Genomic DNA, 21540 nt, shown 5'->3' on the forward strand with positions numbered 1-21540 from the left:
AAAAAATTTGTTCTTTAAAAGTTTAGTCTCATTGAATAATTTGGTTATCTTATTGTTTATATAAAACATTTAAATTATGAATTATTATACCGAGTTTGAATTTATTTGATAATTAGATTTTTCTGATTTTGAAAATTATTTATTTTATGTTCAAATTCAAATTTATTTTATAGTTATTTTTAATTTAAAAAGTATTATTTTTATTATTGAGTATATAACTTATTTGATAATAAAGGTAACGTTAATTTTAAATATACAAAAATTTAAGAATATGCACTATAGGAGAGTATTGGAGTAAAAACTTTATTTTATAAAATTATTTTGTTACTATTTTTATTATTTCGATATTTGAAATCAATTGACTTCTTAACCAGCTATTAGTTATCCAATACATCTTATTAGAGTTGATATATATATATATATATATATATATATATATATATATATATATATATATATGTCAACGATCCTTCTATATTAAAGTTAGTTTGGTTGTTAATAAATGTCCAGTTAATAAGTTATTTACCATTTTACATTGAGACTTTATTTATAATTTTTTAAATGAGTTTTTTATTATAGCAGGTCTAATAGTGGTCTAAACTTCCTACTTTAAACAGCTTCTTCTTATTCGTTCGATGTTTTTGATCTAAATGTCACCCTAAACCTTAAACTGGTTGATTAATTATGACAAAAATAACTTTTTTTTATGGAAGAATTAATTGTCTGGTTAACTTGTTAATCAGACAGGAAAATTAAAATTGCTTTCTTCTTGCAAGATTTTAGTCGACATGACTTATTTTTTGACTTGTCCATATCCTTGAATTTTTTCATTCTAATAATAAAACTAAGAATGTACACCCAGCTGTAAAAACACAACAATTGCCACAGCAGGAAGACATACACATCTTGTTACACGATATTACAACCCATGTGCCTGCTCAATTAATTAGTTTAGGCCAAGTTCTACTTTGACACGCCTCTTCAACTTATATTAAACAATTTGTCCTCTAAGTTTTAGAGTATTTTAGAGTGTTTAAACTTTCCCAAGGGGGAAGATTCAAAATAATAAAAGAACAAAAGAAATGGAACAGTGATTCCTTCTTGACACAGCAAAACCACAAATTACGTTCAATTCACACAGTCAAACAATAATATTTTCATTATAATTATATTATTTTTTAATTTAAAATATAATATATTTTCTTATATTATTAAAAGTAGTGTCAATGTTTTTTTAATCGGTGTCAAACTAAATTTTTCCAAAGAAATGGGTGAAGATTGTGAATGATTTGAAGAAAACACAATGGACATAAATTAGAGTATATAGATAAGCTGGGTTGGATGGAAATTAAAATAATGTTATTAAATACATAGAAGGTTCATTTATTTCAATTTTTTAATAATTATTAAAAATAGTTTTACTTTTAAAATAATATTTCTCTTAAAATTAATGTTTATATCTAATTTTTTTTTAAATATAATGTAATTTCTTTTATCAAATCGGGAGACTGTTTTAAGTAATTTTTTTGTAAAAGATGCAATTATATTTTACTCTCAACGCTATTATTTATGATGGTAATAAAATAAAATATAATTTCTTTTTATAAAATTTCTAGAATTAAAACATCTTTGCTTCTTCACAGAGTAATCTTTATTAAAAAAAATTAAAAGATCAAAGTATAACACGAGTAATCAAAATGCCGACAGATTTAGCCCCATTATATTTAACAATATATATAATTTAATTAATAAAATATCAAGATCTGACTTCCAACAAATAGTATAAAAGTCGTATTTTACTTCATAATTTCAACATGGTTCAGTTAACAATAATTAAAATATGATTTTAATGAAAATAAAAACACATTTTGAAATGAACTTTTCATGTTTGAAGTTGTTTTTGAGAAATAAGCTATATCAATTAGTATATTTTTGTTTCTAAAATTGATCAATTTTAATATTTTTTTTAAATAATCAGTCAGGTAAAAAGTTCTTATTGTTTTTAACTTAAATCTGGCAAGGACATGAGTTTGGATATTAGGTTTGCTTGGAGGAGTCAGAGGTAAGAGTTTTCTCATTGATTTATTATTTTTTATTTAATAATTTACGATATAATTTAATTAAATATCCTAATTTTTTTATTAAAATATTTTAAAAATAATAATAATACTTTGACAATATTTCTTTTACAACATTTTAATTTATCTACGTATAATCAATCTAAAATTATTCTACAATCAATAATAATAATTTAAACACTAACTTATCCAATCACATATCACAAACAAATAAATGATGTTAAGATGTTATAAAAAATATTCTCAAAAAAGTATCGTTATCCTTTACAAAAATTGGTTTCAATTGGTTTGTGTGAAAGAATCATCCTGATGTGATATTATTTCGTAGTGCCTGTTCATATGATATTTTTACAATCAAGATAAAAAGTTTCCCCAGCTACAATAAGTCAATTGAACGCACCCAACCAAATTCCTTTTGGTTTCAGTATTTATACACAAACGAGAAGCCCACACCATAGAGTCCCAGAATCAACCATCTAATAGAAAACATTCTTGAATACGATGGCTTTCCACGAAAACCCTCTCACGCAGTACACAGTACCACTTGCCATCTCATTCTTCTGCCTGTTCTTATTTCTCTTCGTTTTTTCATCTCTGTCCAGAAAGCCCAAAAACCACAGCGCAGCAACGAGAAAAGCACCACCAGAAGCAAGTGGCACGTGGCCTTTGATTGGCCACCTCCACCTCTTAGGGGGGTCGAAACCGCCACACGTTACTTTGGGCCACATGGCCGACAAATACGGTCCCATCTTCACCTTGCGTTTGGGAGCTCACAAAACGCTGGTTGTGAGCGATTGGAAAATGGCTAAAGAGTGCTTTACCGTCAACGACAGAGCTTTCGCTAGCCGTCCCAAATCCATGGCCTTTGAATTGTTGGGCTACAACTTTTCCATGGTTGGGTTCAGCCCCTATGGTTCTTACTGGCGCCATGTGCGCAAAATCGCCACGCTGGAGCTCCTCTCTTCGCATCGCATAGACACTCTGAAGCACGTGATGGATGCCGAAGTGAAAGCAGCAATGAAGGACAGTTACAATTTGTGGTTGAAGAAGAAAGACGGTGGTTCCGAAATGAAGAGGTGGTTTGGGGACATAACATTGAACATTATGTTCAGAACGGTGGTAGGAAAACGTTTTGCTAGTGACGGCGGTGTGAATGAAGAGAACGAACGACTCCGAAAGGCATTGAGGGAGTTCTTTGATCTGAGCGGTTCCTTCGCAGTTTCTGACTCTCTGCCGTATCTAAGATGGTTGGATTTGGATGGTATCGAGAAGAAAATGAAGAGAACCGCAAAAGAGTTAGATGGGTTTGTTCAGAATTGGCTTGAAGAACACAAACGCAACAGAGGTTGTGATTTAGGTGAATGGAAACATAACCAGGACCTCATGGACGTGCTTCTTGGGCTTGCCGAACAGGGTGAAGAGTTTGACGGTCATGACCCTAACACCACAATCAAAGCCACGTGTCTGGTTCGTGTCAACTTGTTATTACCTGTTCTTCTTTATTTGGTACATGGCTCACAAATTTTTTCAATGATAAAATATTTTGAAACAAAATTTTTACGGTATTTTAATATATTAATATATTAATTATTTATTGATTTATTATTTATATTTTAAATTTAATAAATGTGTTATGTTAAAATATTGTTAAAATTTTTGAATTAGCATATTATTGTTTTTTATATTAATTTCATATAATTTTTTCTTTTTTCTTTTTTCTTTAAAATAATTATAATAGACCGCATATTTATATTTATTTATTACATTATAAAATTAAAATAGTCATTAAAAAATAAATTTTAATACTTGTAAAAAGAAAAAGAATAAAGAAAAATAATAATATCAACTGAATATATAAACTTTATGTATTAAAGTATGTTCTTAAAAATATAAAAAAATTACTTTTTTATAATATTTTACTCTGTGTGTCACATGTAAATGAATCATCCCACCGTTGCTTAAAAAATATTTATAATACATTTATAATCTGTTTTGCACGGTAAAGGTAGAAGAGTATATGGTCGTGTAATTTTCCATTATTTTATCTAATATAATACATATGTATTTAAATTATTTAAACGTTAATAACATATACAAGTATGATAAAAGAAAATAGGAATAGATATTTTCTTAAAATTTTAAATAAACAAATTGAAAAACAATACTTTTTTCCTTTTCTCTTTATTAGTGGTAGATAAATGTACGAGGTTTTTCTCACTTTTGTACTTTGTAGGCTTTAATTTTGGCTGGTTCAGATACTACAACAGGAACATTGGTATGGGCTCTCTCGTTACTTGTGAATAATCCTGAAATTCTGAAAAAAGCGATCCATGAATTAGATACAGAAGTTGGGAGTGAAAGGATGGTAGAGATCTCAGATTTGAAGAAGCTAAAGTATCTTGATGCTATCATCAAAGAAACACTGCGTTTATACCCACCAGCCCCTCTTAATTTGCCACACGAGTCTATGGAAAATTGCACAGTGGGTGGATATGATGTAGCATCTGGAACACGTCTTTTGACTAATCTTTCAAAACTTCAGAGAGATCCCTCTGTATATCGAAATCCCTCTGAATTTCTTCCAGAGAGATTCCTGACAAGCCATAAGGAAGTGGATGTGAAGGGTCAACATTTTGAGTTGATTCCGTTCGGCGCAGGTAGAAGAATGTGTCCTGGGATATCTTTTAGTCTCCAAGTGCTGCCACTAGCACTTGCTACCTTATTGCATGGGTTTGACATTGCAACCATTGATGGAGGGCTTGTTGATATGGTTGAACAGATTGGCTTAACCAACGTCAAAGCTTCTCCCCTCCAAGTCATTCTTACTCCCCGTCTATCTTCTCATATTTATGATCAAATCTAAAAGCTAATGACGTTGGAGAGTCGTAGAATATAGATGTCATTTTAGAATAATAAACTTTAAGTGTAAGGAGTTAATTTTAATTATGCAAAACATGTATAAATAATCTCGATTAATAATAACAATTTTATATGTAAAGTAAGTGCGCTAAAGTTCTTAATTAGCTGATGTACCTGTTTTGCCATTAGAGCATTACTCCTACTAATACGAACTCCTTCGGTATTAGTCCAATTCCTGTTATTACCAACTCTTATGTACATAACGAAACGAGTTGTAATGTTTTTAAAAATGCATGATTTATTCACTTGTTCAATTTATTTTTAACTAATTTAATGTAAAACACACTGGTAATAATAGGAGTTGGACTAATAGTACGAGTTGTAATGTTTTGAAAATGCATGATTTATTCGCATCTTTATGTTTTGAAAATGCATGATTTATTCGCATCTTTCACTAGAACTTGCTTCTTATATAGGATCTTGTTGCTGGCATGAATTTTGATGGATGCATGTTGAGTTTCTTGTATGGTCTTGATTCTGATTTCATGATAAATTGTGGATGTTGTTGGGCTGTGATTGTAGTTGAAAAAGAAGATAAATTGTAGAGGTAACAGAGAACACAAAAACAAAATAAATTTGGAAAAGAAAAAGATATGAGAAAAGAAGTGAACTATATCATTCACAGACGAAATTTATTGACGAATTTTTTTTATAATTACTAACAAATTTTCTTTAAATAATTATTGACAAAATTTATTAATGAATTTTTTCTTCAACCATAACATATATAAATTTTTATCCATAAATCTTTTTTACTGTATTTTTACTAATGAATTTTAACTCATGAAAAATCTAACAGGAAAAAATCATTATCAAATGAAATTTTAATATTTCTGATAAAATTCAAGTTAATAATACTATTTCTTTTGTAGTGAGAAAAAAATAAGATTTAAGAAAAAGAAATTGTAAACATGTAAGATTTAAGAAAAAGAAGGATTTGTGAACACGATTTCTAACATAGAAGAATAACTATTCACCTAAATTATCAACTACTTTCTTATCATAAACTTATAATTTGACACCCTTTATATATGTTTTACTTAAGCTCTAAGTTTAGAGAACAAAAAATAATAAAAAGAATTATATTCAATCTCAGTAACTGTACTATATAAAAATATAGTGGTCGACACTATACTTTTAGTAACTAACAAGTATATTAAGCCGGTATTGATTGATTATTTGGTTTAATTGTTTAAAAATATATTATATTAATAATCAATCTATAAATTTGTTGTCATAAGTCTTATAAATATATGATTAATGTTAAGATGATAACACTTTTAATTTAAGCTAAATTAAATAAAAATAGTATATATGATTTGAGTGTCAAAGTATTTTTTACAAGTCAAATATGAAGTAGATTGCAGTTACAAATAGAATAAGACTGGAGAAAAGCATAAAGGAGGATTGGACAGTCGAAGTTGAGTAGAACAAAATAAGACGAATTACTCTCCAACCCTTTGAATCGAAATAGCATTTTTATTATCTCACAAAAGTTTCAATCGGACAGACAAATTAACACTTGACAAATTATTCATGACCATTACTGACTTACTATTTCAACTAAAATAAATTTCATCAGGGATGGTCCACCTATGTTTAAATAGGAATTCGAATTTTCTAACCCGTACCTAACCATCATTTATTTAAACGTGTGTAAATAACTTCCGAATAAAAAAATTATCATGTTAAAATGAATTTCAGAAACGGAATTTTAATTTGGAATAATAATCCTTTAGTTATTTTCTCTTTTCTCACTTTTTAAACTTAATGACCACGTTTAAAATTTAGTTTTTTTTTTAAATTTAATGATTTTATCATGATTTTTTTCACTAAAATACATATGAAAACATTTATAAATTATTTTCTATATAACTTATGAACAATGTAACTGAAACCATTTTTTTATTAAAACTACTTTATAATAATTTTTTTAATAAAGTATATAATAAAAATGTTCAAACTTTAAGTGAGTTGAGATAAAATCATTATATATTTATTTTGAAAACTATATCTTTTTTTGTCACTATTTAAGTTTTAATAAGAGTTATAGAAGGATTAAAAGAAAAAAAAATTAAATTATTTATATCCAATACAGGATAATTGGATATATTAGACAAAATAAGTTTATGAGAACTAAAGGAAATCAGAATTAATATTTGAAATTACTTTTCTTGTTGCGGAATATGTAGTAATCGACATAATAATAGTTTAAGTATATTTTTTCTTTTAATATTATGAGACACCTGTTAAAAGATAAAATCATAATGACATTTGAAAGTGAATAATATCTCATATATAATGATTGATTTTAATAACATTATTTTATCAAACTTAAGGTTTGAACATTGACTTATGGAAATAAAATAAAATTTCAAAGAAAAATGATCTTCTAGAAGTTTTTTAACTCTAATTCTAGAAGTTTTCTTAACTCCAATTTGATAAACTTATTCGAAAATATTAAATATTATTACATTGATTAGAAGTTATTATCAAAATTAATTTCGACTTAGAAAAAAAAAACATAAAAGAAATTACAAAAAGTTATCTCTATTTTATAATGATACTAAATTACAAGAAATGAAACAGCACTATGTTACTGCTCAAGTTTTTTTTACCTTTTTCATTAAAAAATTAATTAGAAAAGTAGAATTTTGTGATATTGTTAAAATAATGTGGAAATTAAAAAAACTTGGAATTCAACTATCCCATAATAAATAAGATGGGTGGGTGATTGGCCCAAAACTTGTTAGCCGTTGCTAGGACTCGGGTTCAATCCCCAAATCCTCGGCAACGGCGCCAAAAACTTGATTGGCCCAAAACTTGTTAGCCGTTGCTAGGACTCGGGTTCAATCCCCAAATCCCCGGCAACGGCGCCAAAAACTTGTTAGTCCAAAAACATGTTGGGTTCGATTTCGGCAAGTGCACCGAATCGTTCAAGTAATAAACCGGTAAGACCGGGTATCGTTTTCCCAAGAGACTCGTAATACTAGAGAATTGTGCGATTAATAACTCATATAGACTCAATAACATAACATCAATTTACAGAACAAGTGCAGAAACATAAATTCATACATAATTACAAGGTTGGACTTTGGTATTGAAGGCACTTGAAAATGGAAAAGACTAGAAATGGTATGAAATGACATTGCTAAGGTTAGTTTTCACCAATGCACTCTTGTGTATAACCAATTTTATCTCCTCTCTATCAATTTACTAAAGTCAATCCACTAAAACACTCTAGCCCTAATTCCTTAGGTGAAAGAGCCTAGGTTTTCCTTATCAAACCCCAATTCCTTGGCAATCTAACAAGCAAAACCCGCATTAAAGAGCTGGGATCTAAGACAACATGTGAATCATCTTCCATTCCTAGAATCAATAACCCACAAGGACTCCTATTTCAGTTCCGGGTTTCATCTTACGTTCCCATAATCCATAAAACCCCAAAATCAAGTCATGAACGTTCCCATTACATGCAAGCTTTAAGATTGGAAACAAGAATACTAGCAATTGATAGAAAAAGGCATATATATAATCAAATCATTCAACAATTACACAAGAATTCAAAGGCTACAACTAATCCCAACAAGATGGGTTTGGCTCTCCATTTCCATGGAGAGCCTTTAAGCTTACAACATGACCATGGAAGAAGATGAAGAACCCAAGAGGAAGAAGGGAGTGTTCCCACGAACCCTAGCAGTCCTCCAAGCTCTCCTCTGAGTGAAATCGCGCCTCCAATGAACCAAAGACCGTATCCCCTTCGCGTTTTAGGGTTAAATAGACGCATCTGCCACATCAGTAAAAGTCGCGCCCGACGCCCTCTGTCAGTCGCGCCCGGGCGCGAGGCTCTCGCAAAAAATCATAATTCGCGAAAAGTCGCGCCCGGCGCCCTCTCTGTTTCGCGCCCGGGCGCGAGACTCTCGCAAAAAGTCGCGCCCGGCGCCCCGTCGCGCCCGGCGCGAAACATCTGGATTGAAAGTGGACGAGCGTCCTCTGCTCTGGCCTGGACGAGCGTCCTAAATCTGGACGAGCGTCCTCTTATCCCTCTGGACGAGCGTCCTCTAACTCTGGACGAGCGTCACCTCTGCTCTTCGCTGGACGAGCGTCCTGCCTGGCTGGACGAGCGTCCTCTTCTGCCTGGCTTGGACGAGCGCCCTCTTCTGCCTGGCTGGGACGAGCGCCCTCTTCTGCCTGGCGGGGACGAGCGTCCATTTCTGCCTTCTGGACGAGCGTCCGCTTGTGCTTCCTGGACGAACGTCCTCATCTGCTTGGCTTGGACGAGCGCCCATTTCTTCCTTCTGGACGAGCGTCCGCTCGTGCTTCCACTTTGGACGAGCGTCCTTTTCTGGCGACGAGCGTCCTGAATCTTGGATGAACGTCCTGCTTGTGCGAGCGTCCTGCATGTGCGACGAGCGTTTCTGCGTGCCTTGGTTGGTTCATCTCTATAATTTGTTGGAGAGTCTTCCAAGCTCATTTTTAGCTACAAAACAAGGGATTATTGATGAAAGTACATCAAAGTAGCCAAAAACACAATTATTTAGAAAACAAGACAAAACAAGAGGATTAGGCAAGTTATAAGTAAGAAAGGAGTTGATTTTGCTACTAAAATGATGCTTAAATTATGGTAAAATTTAGCATTATCAGTGTGTAGGTTGGAAAATTAAGATTATGTAATCATAAATACAAGATAAGTTCATTTCAACATTTTTATTGTTGTTAAAAGTACTCATTGTATATATTCCTTTATAACTTCTAAGAATAAGTAGATCACCAATGCATCTGTTAAAAACAGAAAAAATAGAATGTACCAGACTAACACTTGAGAAAAACATTTTTAAAAATTTCAAATTGAATTTGAATATTAAATTAAATAAAAATAAAAAAGTACTAAATAAGGTGAGTAGGTTGGAAGATTAAAATTATAAAATCATAAATAGAATATTCTTTCATTTCAATATTTTTATTATTATTAGAAGTACTTTCATTTGGAAAATATATTTCATTTGAATATTATAGTGTGTCTAAAAATTTGAAAATATAATATAAAAAAAAATTTCATTACACTGATGATATTTTAATAACTTCTTTTAACAACTTTTTGACAATAAATTATGTGTCACTATTTTATTAGTATGTATATTTGAGATCGATCAATTACAAACTACCATATATGTTGTTATAAAAAAGTTGTCAAAAAAATTGTTAAAAATGACATTTTTCTTTAATCAATTCTAAGCACAAGCCGAAATTATGTTTGACTTTCAACACAATCTTTTATAATTGTAACAGAATATAATATAATTTCTTTTTATAAAATCTCCTGAATTAAATATTTTTTGTTTATTCTTAAAATATTTTTTCTCAAAAAACTTAAAAGATCAAAGTTTAAAACGATGAATCAAATACCAACAGATTTAGGTCAATATTTTTAACAATATTTAGAATTTAATCAAAAACATACGAAAATAGACTTCCAAAATAAATTAAAAAGTCGTATTTTAATTTACAATTTCAACATGTTTCAGTTCACATTTTTTAAAGTTGAAATTAATAATTAAAATATGGTTTATAATGAAAATAAAACCACATTTCGAAACGTATAGTTTTCTAATCGTATTAGTTATAAAAAGTTGACCTATTTTAATAATTTTTCTAAAAATCTTCTCGCCGGTATAAGTTATTGTTATTTTTAATATAGTGCTGTCGACTCAATGGGTCTAGAACAGGAGTTCGGATATTAGGTTTACTTCGAAGGAGAATAGCAAAAAAGGAGATACATATATGGGTTGTGTAAAGAAGCATCCTCGTCCACAGGTGTCGTTATCAAGATGTTATTTCCAGTTTTCGTGCTCATCTGTTTTTATCAGAATCAATCGGATCAAGAAGAACATCTCCCCAACTATAAGACAATTGAAGCACTCAACCAAATGATTTTGAAAGTGAAGTGGACACCATAGTCCCATAATCAGACATCAACCAAAAAATTGTTAACATGTACCACGAAAACCCTCGCTCCAACTACACAGTTCCACTTACAATCTGCCTGTTGTTATTTCTCTTTATTCTTTTGTCCATTTCCAGAAAGCTCAAAAACCACAGTGCTGCAACAAGAAAAGCACCGCCAGAAGCAAGTGGCGCATGGCCTTTGATTGGTCACCTCCACCTCTTAGGGGGGTCCAAACCGCCACATGTTACGTTGGGCCACATGGCGGACAAATACGGCCCCATCTTCTCCTTACGCCTGGGAGCTCACAAAACGCTGGTTGTGAGCGATTGGGAAATGGCCAAAGAGTGCTTTACCGTCAACGACAGAACGTTCGCTAACCGTCCAAAATCCATGACCTTTGAAGTGTTGGGCTACAACTCCTCCATGATTGGGTTCATCCCCTACGGATCTTACTGGCGCCAGATGCGCAAAATCGCCACGCTTGAGCTCCTCTCTTCTCGCCGCATAGACACGCTGAAGCACGTGATGGAAGCCGAAGTGAAAGCAGCGATGAGAGAGAGTTATAATTTGTGGTTGAAGAAGAAAAACGGCTTTTCCGAAATGAAGAGGTGGTTTGGAAACATAGCGTTGAACATTATGTTCCAAACGGTGGTAGGAAAACGTTTTGTAAGTGACGGCGGCGTGAACGAAGAGAACGAACGACTCCGAAAGGTATTCAGGGATTTGTTTGATCTGGGCGGTTCATTCGCTGTGTCTGACTGTATGCCCTATTTGAGATGGTTAGATTTGGATGGTATAGAGAAGAAAATGAAGAGAACGGCGAAAGAGATAGATGGGTTTGCTCAGATTTGGCTTGAAGAACACAAACGCAACCGGGATTGTAGTTCAGGTGAACGGAAACATAGCCATGACCTGATGGACGTGCTTCTTGGACTTGTTGAAAAGGGTGAAGAGTTTGATGGTCATGACTCTGACACCTCAATCAAAGCTCTGTGCATGGTATACGTCTCAACTTTTAATTTGTTACTTCCTCTCTTCCTTATTTCTCACAAGAAAAATGATAATTAATCTTTGATTCAAACAGAATACGATGGTTGTCTATTAAAGTTAGAAACAATATCTTTCTTTTCTCATTATTGGTAGATAAATATAAAAGGTTTTTTCACTTTTGTATTTTGTAGACTTTAATTATGGCTGGTTCAGATAGCACAGCAGGAACATTGGCATGGGCTCTGTCTTTACTTCTCAATAATCGTGAAATTCTAAAAAAGGCCACTGACGAATTAGATGCAGAAATTGGGAGTAAAAGGATGGTAGATGTTTCAGATTTGAAGAAACTAAAGTATCTTGAATCTATTATCAAGGAAACACTACGTTTATACCCAGCTGGACCACTTAGTCTGGTACACGAGTCCATGGAAAATTGCACAGTGGGTGGATATGATGTAGCATCCGGCACACGTCTTTTGACTAATCTTTCAAAACTTCAGAGAGATCCATCTTTATATCCAAATCCCCTTGAATTTTGTCCAGAAAGATTCTTAACAACCCACAAGGAAGTGGACGTAAAGGGTCAACATTTTGAGTTGATTCCATTCGGTGCAGGTAGAAGAATATGTCCTGGGATATCTTTCAGTCTCCAAGCGACGCAACTCACACTTGCTACCTTATTGCATGGGTTTGATATTGTAACTATTGATGGAGGACCTGTTGATATGGCTGAACAGATTGGCTTTACCAGCATTAGAGCTTCTCCCCTCCAAGTCATTCTTTCTCCGCGTCTTACTTCTCATATTTATGATCAAATCTAAACGCTAAATGATGTTGGAGAGTGGTAGAATATAATATGCATGTAAGAATAATAAGCTTTACAAGCATATCATGCTAGTAAAAGTGTGAAAAGGGTTAATTTTAGTCGTACAGAGCATGTTGTACAAACTTAAATTTGGGGAGTTTATTTGTAAGTTTGTTTGAGTTCATCTCCCACTTTACACTTTTGCCCTCAGACTTAATGATTTCTCAACCACCAGCAATCTTCTTAACCTTCAACAACCCTAAATGGTATAAACCTTAAATATCATTGTTATTTTACATGCATTCCCTTCACTCTTATTTTCCTGACTTTCATTTTTCACTCCTTGAGTTCTTCATGCTTTGTTATATTGTTTTCTTCACTTCTTTATTTAAGATTAAAACCTAACTGTATCATAGGATGTCTAAGCTCACCAACGGGCGACTGGTAACCCGGACGACCATTAAGAAGCCGAGATATATTGCGATCGTAATATAGCGATCGCATGTGTCGATGGCAATAAACAGTTGTCGAGCGATGTCACGACAAGTCAAGAACATGAACGACCTTTAAGGGGACGTGTAGCCTAAGCTCACCAACGGTCGACTGGTAACCCAGACGACCATCAAGAGGCCGAGATATATTGCGGTCGTAATATAGCGATCGTATGTATCGATTACACAAATTAGTTGTCGAAGCGAATACGTCTGGTCAAATTTAGTCAAGTTGAACATATTAAATCTTAATAAACAAAAAATCAAATAGTTAGGGCCACAAATCACGGGATTAACTGACCCAGTATCAAACACGACCTAACGGTTGTATTTTCCAGATGGTCAACTTCTGTAACCAACCGGATTTTTAGGTAAACGGTTTATTTTATCGTTTTAAATATGAAAAACAGAAAAGAGAAAAAGGTACGTTTTTTCTGGAAGAGAGATTTATGATTTTCTTCAATTATTGAACTGAAAGAGTTCTACAATTCCTTTTTTTCTGACTTGAGCGTCGGAGTGCCTTCGCAGGTACCTACCCCATTCTCCCTGGAATGTGCTGACTAAGAAAAGGACGTGAAGATAAAGGCATCTTAGGAGGAGAGGACGTGACTCACCAGGTTCATATTTCGGTCCCAACTTTTATACTGAAACACTAACAAAAAAAATCATATTTTACAATCAAAACAAAAAGTTCTTAAAATAAAATATACTAACTTAATAACAAAATAACACATTCCAGGACTAGAGACCCTAAATCGAAAAATACACCTGCAAATCGAACTATGGTTGGCCTTAGCCATAGTTCGAACTGCGAAAAACCCATATCTGCACTTCCAAGTGCGCCAGCGGCCATGCACCTCCAGAGACTAACCGCAAATCCACCTGCGATTACTGTCTCACGCAGATCCAACTGCGGCACAACCATATCCCCACTTCTAAGTGCGGCCGCCATTAACCGCAGTTCCATGTGCGGTTTGGCCTGCAACTCCTGCCTAGATCAAAGCAGATATAAGCATAAACATTCTATCATTTTCCCCCACCGCATATACTAAAGAACAACCACAAATCAAGATAAAATAACTAACCTGGATGTTGATCTACGAGAAGAAGACACCCTACAACCATGGCACCAATGATTGAAGAAACGAGAGACGAGAGCTAAGGCACCAACACGAAAAATAGTGAGCAAAAAACTAAACAGAGGGGAAGGAAGAGCACTCACGTTCAAAAATTTGTGAAAAAAGAGGGAGGAGTACACTAGAGAGGAGAAAGAAAAAAGACTCAAGGGTAGGGTTTCATATGAGATGCAGCAAAGAGGAGAAAGAAGCACGAGGTGTAGGATTTAAAGTGAGATGCAGCTAAGGAAAAGTTTCAATTTTATGAGTGGATGAATCAACATTTTTAGAAAATCAATGCACATAACAGAAGTAGAGTTAAGAATAGGGCTACAGTTGGAATTAAAACAAAATTAAGAGGTACAGGATGAACTTGTCTCTGTTATCGGTTTCATTTTCTGTTGCATTGGTAATCGAACATACAATAAAATGATTAATAATTATAAAAACAAATAAATCAAGTACATTTTAAAAATGTGACCCTAACTTATAATATATATATATATATAACTGATATTTTCTCTGATCTCAAAATAAAGTTTAATTTTAAAGAAATTTATTTTAAAGTTATTTTTTGTGAATTGTATTAAGAAAAGATCATAATATTTTAATAATTTTTTTAACAATATTTATGTATTATTGTTTTTATGATAGTATATTTAAAATGAATCAATTAGAAACTATCACTTAAGTTTATTGTAAAAAAGTTATAAAAAATTTTATTAAAAAGATATTTTCCGTTAAGGAAATGAAGTAGTCGAAATAACACAATTATTGTTGTGTGTGTCTATTGTGGGGCCATCTATAACTCCATGACTAGTCACGTGAAGACCTGCCAATAGGACACGCAGGACCCAATTTTCCCGATCCGCATGATAGGAACGAGTCAAAGCACTGACCTGTGCTGTCGGAACTGGATTGCTTAAACTTATCTATATTTTTAAATACCAATTTATATTTACTAAATATTTATATTTATTAGATATAATTTTTTTGTTTTATTTGATATTATCAAAATTGTTAACACAAAAGAGTATACACTAATTTTTTTTAAATATCAAATTTTAAAATATTTGATAATTTTATAAATATTAAAATAAAATACTAAAAAAATATTTTTTAATTAATTGTTAGTAGACAAGTTAAATTTTTGAAAACCATATTTTCTTAAACAATTATATGACAACTAATTTTAGTAAAACATTAGACTCAAACAATAATAATAAATATAAATATTTTTTTTTAAAATGTAACAAAAAAATTATCATTTCAATAAAAGAAAAGAAAAAAAAATTATAATATAAAAAATTTAATTTCATAAACTTTCTTTTAACATGTATTTTAATTTTATTATGTAATTGAAATCTCTTATTCTTTGTTAAAGAATAAATACATCTAACTATACAATTTATTAATGAGTTTAAATAAAATCAAAGTTGGAAACAAAACTTCTAAGTATATAATTCAGAGAAAAACATCTCAAAAGTTATCTAACTATCTTTTCACTAATAAATTTGTCAAATTACTTCACTAACTCGTCTCTCTTCAATATTTTGAATTGTATTTCTTTTAAGAAAATATTTTTTTATCAATTTTTTTATAACTTTTTTATACCAATCTATACGATAGTTTCTGATTAATGTGTTTCAAATAATATACATATAAGTAAAATAGTATCATAGTAATAGATACTGTATTGTAAAAAAGTTGTATAAAAGTTCTTAAAAAAATGGTTAAAATATCATTATCTTTTTTTATCAAATCAAGAAAACAAGAACATCGGTTCCTGCTATATCCCTCATAATCCACCATTGAAAACAAGAACATCCTTCATCACCATGGACATGGAAAATCCATTCTCCGTGTTAACAGGGTTATTTACCATCTACCTCGGCCTCCTCTTATTTCTGTTTCTTCTTTCATCCATGTTGAGAAGGCGCAGAACCGGCACAGGTGAAACTAGAGAAGCACCGCCTGAAGTAAGTGGTGCCTGGCCATTGATTGGGCATCTTCACCTTCTAAGTGGGTCAAAAGCACCTCACATCACGTTGGGAAACATGGCAGACAAATATGGACCCATCTTCACCTTGCGCCTTGGTGTTCACAGAAACCTTATTGTGAGCAATTGGGAAATGGCCCAACAGTGTTTTACCGTTAACGACAAAGCGTTTGCTAACCGTCCTAAAACTTTAGCCTTTGAAGTATTGGGCTACAACTTTTCCATGGTGGGGTTCAGCCCCTACTGTTCTTATTGGCGTCACATACGAAAGATTCTCACGCAGGAGCTCCTCTCCACGCAAAGGGTTGACGAGCTCAAGCACGTGATGGAATCAGAGCTGAAGGTAACTATGAAAGAAAATTACGATATTTGGCAAAAGAGGAAAATTAATGGTTCCGAAAAAGCAACAACTGAGATGAAGAGATGGTTTGGGGACATAACGTTAAACATCGTGTTCAGAGCGATGGTAGGAAAACGTTTTGTTGGTGAAAATGATAGTGAGAACGAACGGATCCAAAAGATACTGAATGACTACATTCATCTGGCTGGCTCATTCACTGTGTCTGATGCCTTGCCATATTTGAGATGGTTGGATTTGGATGGAGAAGAACAGAAAATGAAGAAGACGATAAAAGAGTTAGATGGGTTGGCTCAAGGTTGGCTGGAACAACACAAAAGCAACAGAAAAAGTGATTCGGGTAACGGGGATTTCATGGACGTGCTTCTTAGGCTTGTTGAGGAGGGTGAAGAGTTTGAAGGTCGTGACGCCGACATCACAATCAAAGCGACAGTCCTGGTATGCATATTAATCTGCATTCATCTCTTTCGTATCTGGGCCTTCATTTTAACTTCGTACCTAAGAATATATTTTTTGTGGTTCGTGTTTTAGCTTTTCCTTATTTTCTTTCTTTATTTTCAACATTATATATGTGCAGTTGATTTTTTTTAAACAAATATAGAAACATAAATATGATTATTTCTAATCTATTTGAAATACTTGTTAAAATTTAATAAAAAATGATAGACTAAAGATTATTTGGTTAATAACCATAGATAAGGGATGGTTTTTTGGAAAGTTGTTAATAATGAATTTAAAATTAAAATTTTTAAAATAAAAGGTAAAAAATAAAAATAAAATAACCACTTACGTAGTATAGAAACATGAGAAGCATTAAATTATGTAATTTGTAGGGCTTAATATTGGCTGCGACAGACACTAGTACGGGAACATTGACTTGGGCTCTGGCGTTACTGGTGAACAACCCTGAAATCTTAAACAAGGCAACTGAAGAATTGGACAGAGAAATTGGAATGGGGAAAATGGTAGATATATCAGATTTGAAGAAGTTAGAGTACATGCAGTGTATCATAACGGAAAGCCTGCGTTTGTATCCACCTGCACCCCTTAATTTGATACACGAGTCTATGGAAGACTGCAGCGTGGGTGGATATCACGTGGCAAAAGGCACACGTCTGTTGACTAATATTTCAAAACTTCAACGAGATCCCTTCATATATCCTCATCCATCGGAGTTTCGTCCAGAGAGATTCTTAACAACACACAAGGACGTCGACATGAAGGGTCAACATTTTGAACTCATTCCATTTGGTGCCGGTAGAAGAATGTGTCCTGGTTTGTATTTCGGTTTTCAAGTAATGCAGTTAACACTTGCAACTCTGTTGCATCTATTTCACATCGCAACTCCTGATGGAAAACCTGTCGACATGCTCGAACGAGTTGGACTAACCAACATCAAGGCTTCTCCTCTTCAACTCATTCTTACACCACGTCTCTCCTCCCATATTTATCATCAAATTTAAAATGTTATTTATAGGAATCCTGTATTAACATCAAAGAAATAAAGTGAATTTAAAATATATAATTCAATATGAACTTTATCTCCCAACTCTTACTTACATGGAGTTAAGTTTGAAATTCTTTTCTTAATATAGAATCATATTTTAGCAAAATTTATGTGATTTTTAATGAATTCTTTTTTTCAAATACTATTAATATTAATCTCTTAACATTTATACTATAGATGTATCGTATGATCATACAGTAAAATTTATATGATAAATTAGATAATCATTATAGGTGAATCGTATGATCATACGTAAAATTTATATAATAAATTAGATAATCATTTATTACTAACCGTTCGAATATCCCAAAATTATTATTAACACTAATTAGTTTATAGTAAAATATAATTATCAGAATCATATTTAGACTACAGTTAATCTAAAATTCATTTCAAAAATTTATATTCATTTCAAAAATTATAAATATAAATTTGAGATAAAAATAAATAAATAATTGCATTTAATTAGTCTAACGCTTGAAATAATAGATAATTGAGAGTATTTATTAATGACCGACCCACTTTATAACGTATGGTGAAGTTTCTACCTTATAATTAGTTTCTCTTTTCTCTTATTATGTTTGTACTCTCCCGAAAAGAATAACCATGAACCATGTTTAAATGAGAAGAAAAATAAAATACATATGATAGTGCTTTTATTTTATCATTGAGAAGAAGCAAGAAGACCGGTGAAAGATGGACACACAGAAATATTAACAAAACATGGTGTTTTTATCTCTGCTTATATCTGAATTCAAAGTTTTAGTGGTAGTACAGGAAAACAACATATGCAAACAAGAACAGCATCCATGTCATGCCACAGTGAAGGTTCAGCATAAGCCAATAACAGCTTTTGATTTCTTCTTTTATCTTCAAATGGTCCATACTCCTACCTATCAAAAGTCTTAATATCTCTTTCATCGTCATCGCGAAAGCTATAAAATATTTAATTTATGGTCCCCTCTGTCATAATCACTCAACAAATAATTCCGTCCATATTCATTAATAATTGCATGTGTCAATTACGATATTCAAACTTCCGTGTAGAAAAGTCTATTGGTGCGTTTGCAATGAGCTTTTGACCTTGAAAAAAAAGGTTAAATTATGGAGCGTTTTCTTGAGCGGAAATTTAAAGTCTACTTTTTGAGGGTGAATTTCATAGTTGAAAGTAGGGATGGCAACGGGTCGGATCGAGTACTCACAACTCGACCTACAAAAACCCGTGAATATCCGTAGATATCTGCGGAAACACGCAAATATTTACAAAAAATATATTTTAATAAATTATTAAAATAAAATTTAAATAGAATTACAAAAAATATATAAAATATAATATAAATTAAATTAAATATAAATTTAAAGTCAATTTTAATTAAATTTAATCTTGTAAAATATAAATTAATGTTAATTTTAATTAAATTTAACTTAATAAAATATAAATTAAATTTTTATTTTTATTTTTTGCGGGTAGCGGGTATCTGTGAGTACGAATAGTATAATATCCGCACCCGACCCGTTTATAAGCAGGTATTAAAATATCCGCTATCCGCGGGTTGTGAGTTGTAAATATCTGCGGGTATCAACTATCCGTCGCGGACTTTATCCGCGAGCGCAGATTTTTTTACCATGTTGAAGGAGATATACAGTGACAACTTTCAAGTATAACATGAAAAAGGATATCGCGACAATCATACCCATTATATGCAACCACTTTATATTTCTGATTTAATATTCTATTATTAGAAAGAGATTATCATGTAGTTATTTAAGAAAAGTATTAGATATGATTTTTCTAAAAGTATTATTCCTGCAGAAGATTTAGTTCTTCATAAAATAATTTTCTTAAACATATTCAAACTGTGGATAGAGCCAAGAAATAAGTCTGACAAGTGAAAATTATGTATTTACTATAATAAACATTTTTTTTTTTTGAAAAAATCTATAATAGACAATGGCTAGATGTAAAATATATAACTTATTCATTATTATATATTACGATTTCTTTAATAACCGTAGCATATAATTATATATGGATTATGATTCCTTTCAAAACCATGACCTATAACTATTAATAAATTATGAATTTTTTCATAAATTGTAATCTATTATGTACTAAACCGTAACCTATATAATTTACTATTATTTATTATACCTAGATATATTATAGTTCATTAACTGCCGAGAATAGTTATAGTTATATCTCTATTGCATTAATGTATATAGGTATCTAAAAACAATGACAAAAAAAAGACAATAATATATTAAATAAAACTTTCAAAAGGAGTTTTTAAAATATTTATTTAACTATTATTTTCGTAACTAATAATAACATATTTGTTCTTGACAAATTATCCATAATCATGATTAAATTAGTATCACAACTAAAAAAAATTCATCAGGAAGGTGTACAATTGTTGCGGTACATTTAATCTATTGTTTACGAGTTCATCAAGAGGATTACAATTGTTGTGATACATTTAATCTATTGTTTATGAGTCATGTCAATGAAAATTTAAATATATATTTATTCTTATGGGATACCTTTTGAAAATAAAGTTAAGTAAATAATATTTTGAATATAATTTAATCATCGGATATAAAGTTTGAACCATCATATATGTAGGGGCAAAAATGAGGGTCAAAAAACAAATCCTTATTTTCCCATTTTCTTTAACCCTGAGTTATACCTGTTCAGATATATAAAATATTCTTACATCACGTAGAAGTTTGACGCCAAAATTAATTCAAGTTCAAAAAATAAACATAACAAAATTAAGAAAAGATTATCTTTTTTTTATAATGATATAAGAAATGAAACATCTCACAGTTTTTTTCTTTCTCGTAAAAAAATGAATTAAAAAGTATCATATTTGATATTGTTAAAATCAAGATTGTTAAACTTCAGAATTTATTACGTAAACTCGTGAAAGTATAGTAAATTTAGTAGACTAGTAAAAATTTACAAAGAATATTAAAATATTTATAACCAACATAATATTTTTATGTTATATGATTTTATAAATAATTTTTAATTTTTTTTTAATAAAATATTACTGTTACTATTAGATTATTATATTATATTTTAGTATCTTTTATATTTTTCTAATATAATTTTATTGAATAATAAATTTAATTAGTTACAACATTTTATATAACATATATTATACTTTATATGAAACAACAAGATAGATGGTACTGGAGTGAGGTCCAAAAGCCCATTACAGAAAAAATAAACCCTAAATCTCACAAAAATAAACCGTAAGTCTCACCAAACTCTAATCATATCCATATCTAAGCGGCATGAGTAAGATAACGGCACATCACAACACAA

The 21540-nt window shown here is 31.5% G+C and overlaps 3 protein-coding genes across 3 annotated transcripts; all 3 read left to right on the top strand.

The window, feature by feature from the left end:
* The first annotated feature begins 2406 nt into the window (after positions 1–2406).
* On the top strand, positions 2407–5076 carry LOC108341977 (cytochrome P450 CYP82D47). Its single transcript, XM_017579677.2, has 2 exons — positions 2407–3545; positions 4312–5076. Exons 1-2 carry the CDS (start codon positions 2580–2582, stop codon positions 4939–4941), a joined length of 1596 nt encoding a protein of 531 aa, XP_017435166.1. The 5' UTR covers positions 2407–2579; the 3' UTR covers positions 4942–5076.
* Positions 5077–10727: 5651 nt separating this feature from the next.
* On the top strand, positions 10728–13037 carry LOC108341760 (cytochrome P450 CYP82D47). Its single transcript, XM_017579408.2, has 2 exons — positions 10728–11943; positions 12126–13037. Exons 1-2 carry the CDS (start codon positions 10990–10992, stop codon positions 12753–12755), a joined length of 1584 nt encoding a protein of 527 aa, XP_017434897.1. The 5' UTR covers positions 10728–10989; the 3' UTR covers positions 12756–13037.
* Positions 13038–16080: 3043 nt separating this feature from the next.
* On the top strand, positions 16081–18238 carry LOC108342365 (cytochrome P450 CYP82D47). Its single transcript, XM_017580129.2, has 2 exons — positions 16081–17140; positions 17536–18238. The coding sequence occupies exons 1-2, from the start codon at positions 16184–16186 to the stop codon at positions 18163–18165; spliced, it is 1587 nt and encodes a 528-aa protein (XP_017435618.1). The 5' UTR covers positions 16081–16183; the 3' UTR covers positions 18166–18238.
* Positions 18239–21540: the final 3302 nt, after the last annotated feature.

This window comes from Vigna angularis, chromosome 4, assembly GCF_016808095.1.
Source record: "Vigna angularis cultivar LongXiaoDou No.4 chromosome 4, ASM1680809v1, whole genome shotgun sequence".
Taxonomy (NCBI): Eukaryota; Viridiplantae; Streptophyta; class Magnoliopsida; order Fabales; family Fabaceae; genus Vigna; species Vigna angularis.

What these genes read in the sequence shown, in the direction of transcription:
- LOC108341977 (XM_017579677.2), top strand. Translation starts at nt 2,580, where the DNA reads ATGGCTTTCCACGAAAACCCTCTCACGCAGTACACAGTACCACTTGCC. An exon ending in CAATCAAAGCCACGTGTCTG is followed by an intron (nt 3,546 to 4,311) that starts GTTCGTGTCAAC and finishes TGTACTTTGTAG; the next exon opens with GCTTTAATTTTGGCTGGTTC.
- LOC108341760 (XM_017579408.2), top strand. Translation starts at nt 10,990, where the DNA reads ATGTACCACGAAAACCCTCGCTCCAACTACACAGTTCCACTTACAATC. An exon ending in CAATCAAAGCTCTGTGCATG is followed by an intron (nt 11,944 to 12,125) that starts GTATACGTCTCA and finishes TGTATTTTGTAG; the next exon opens with ACTTTAATTATGGCTGGTTC.
- LOC108342365 (XM_017580129.2), top strand. Translation starts at nt 16,184, where the DNA reads ATGGACATGGAAAATCCATTCTCCGTGTTAACAGGGTTATTTACCATC. An exon ending in CAATCAAAGCGACAGTCCTG is followed by an intron (nt 17,141 to 17,535) that starts GTATGCATATTA and finishes TGTAATTTGTAG; the next exon opens with GGCTTAATATTGGCTGCGAC.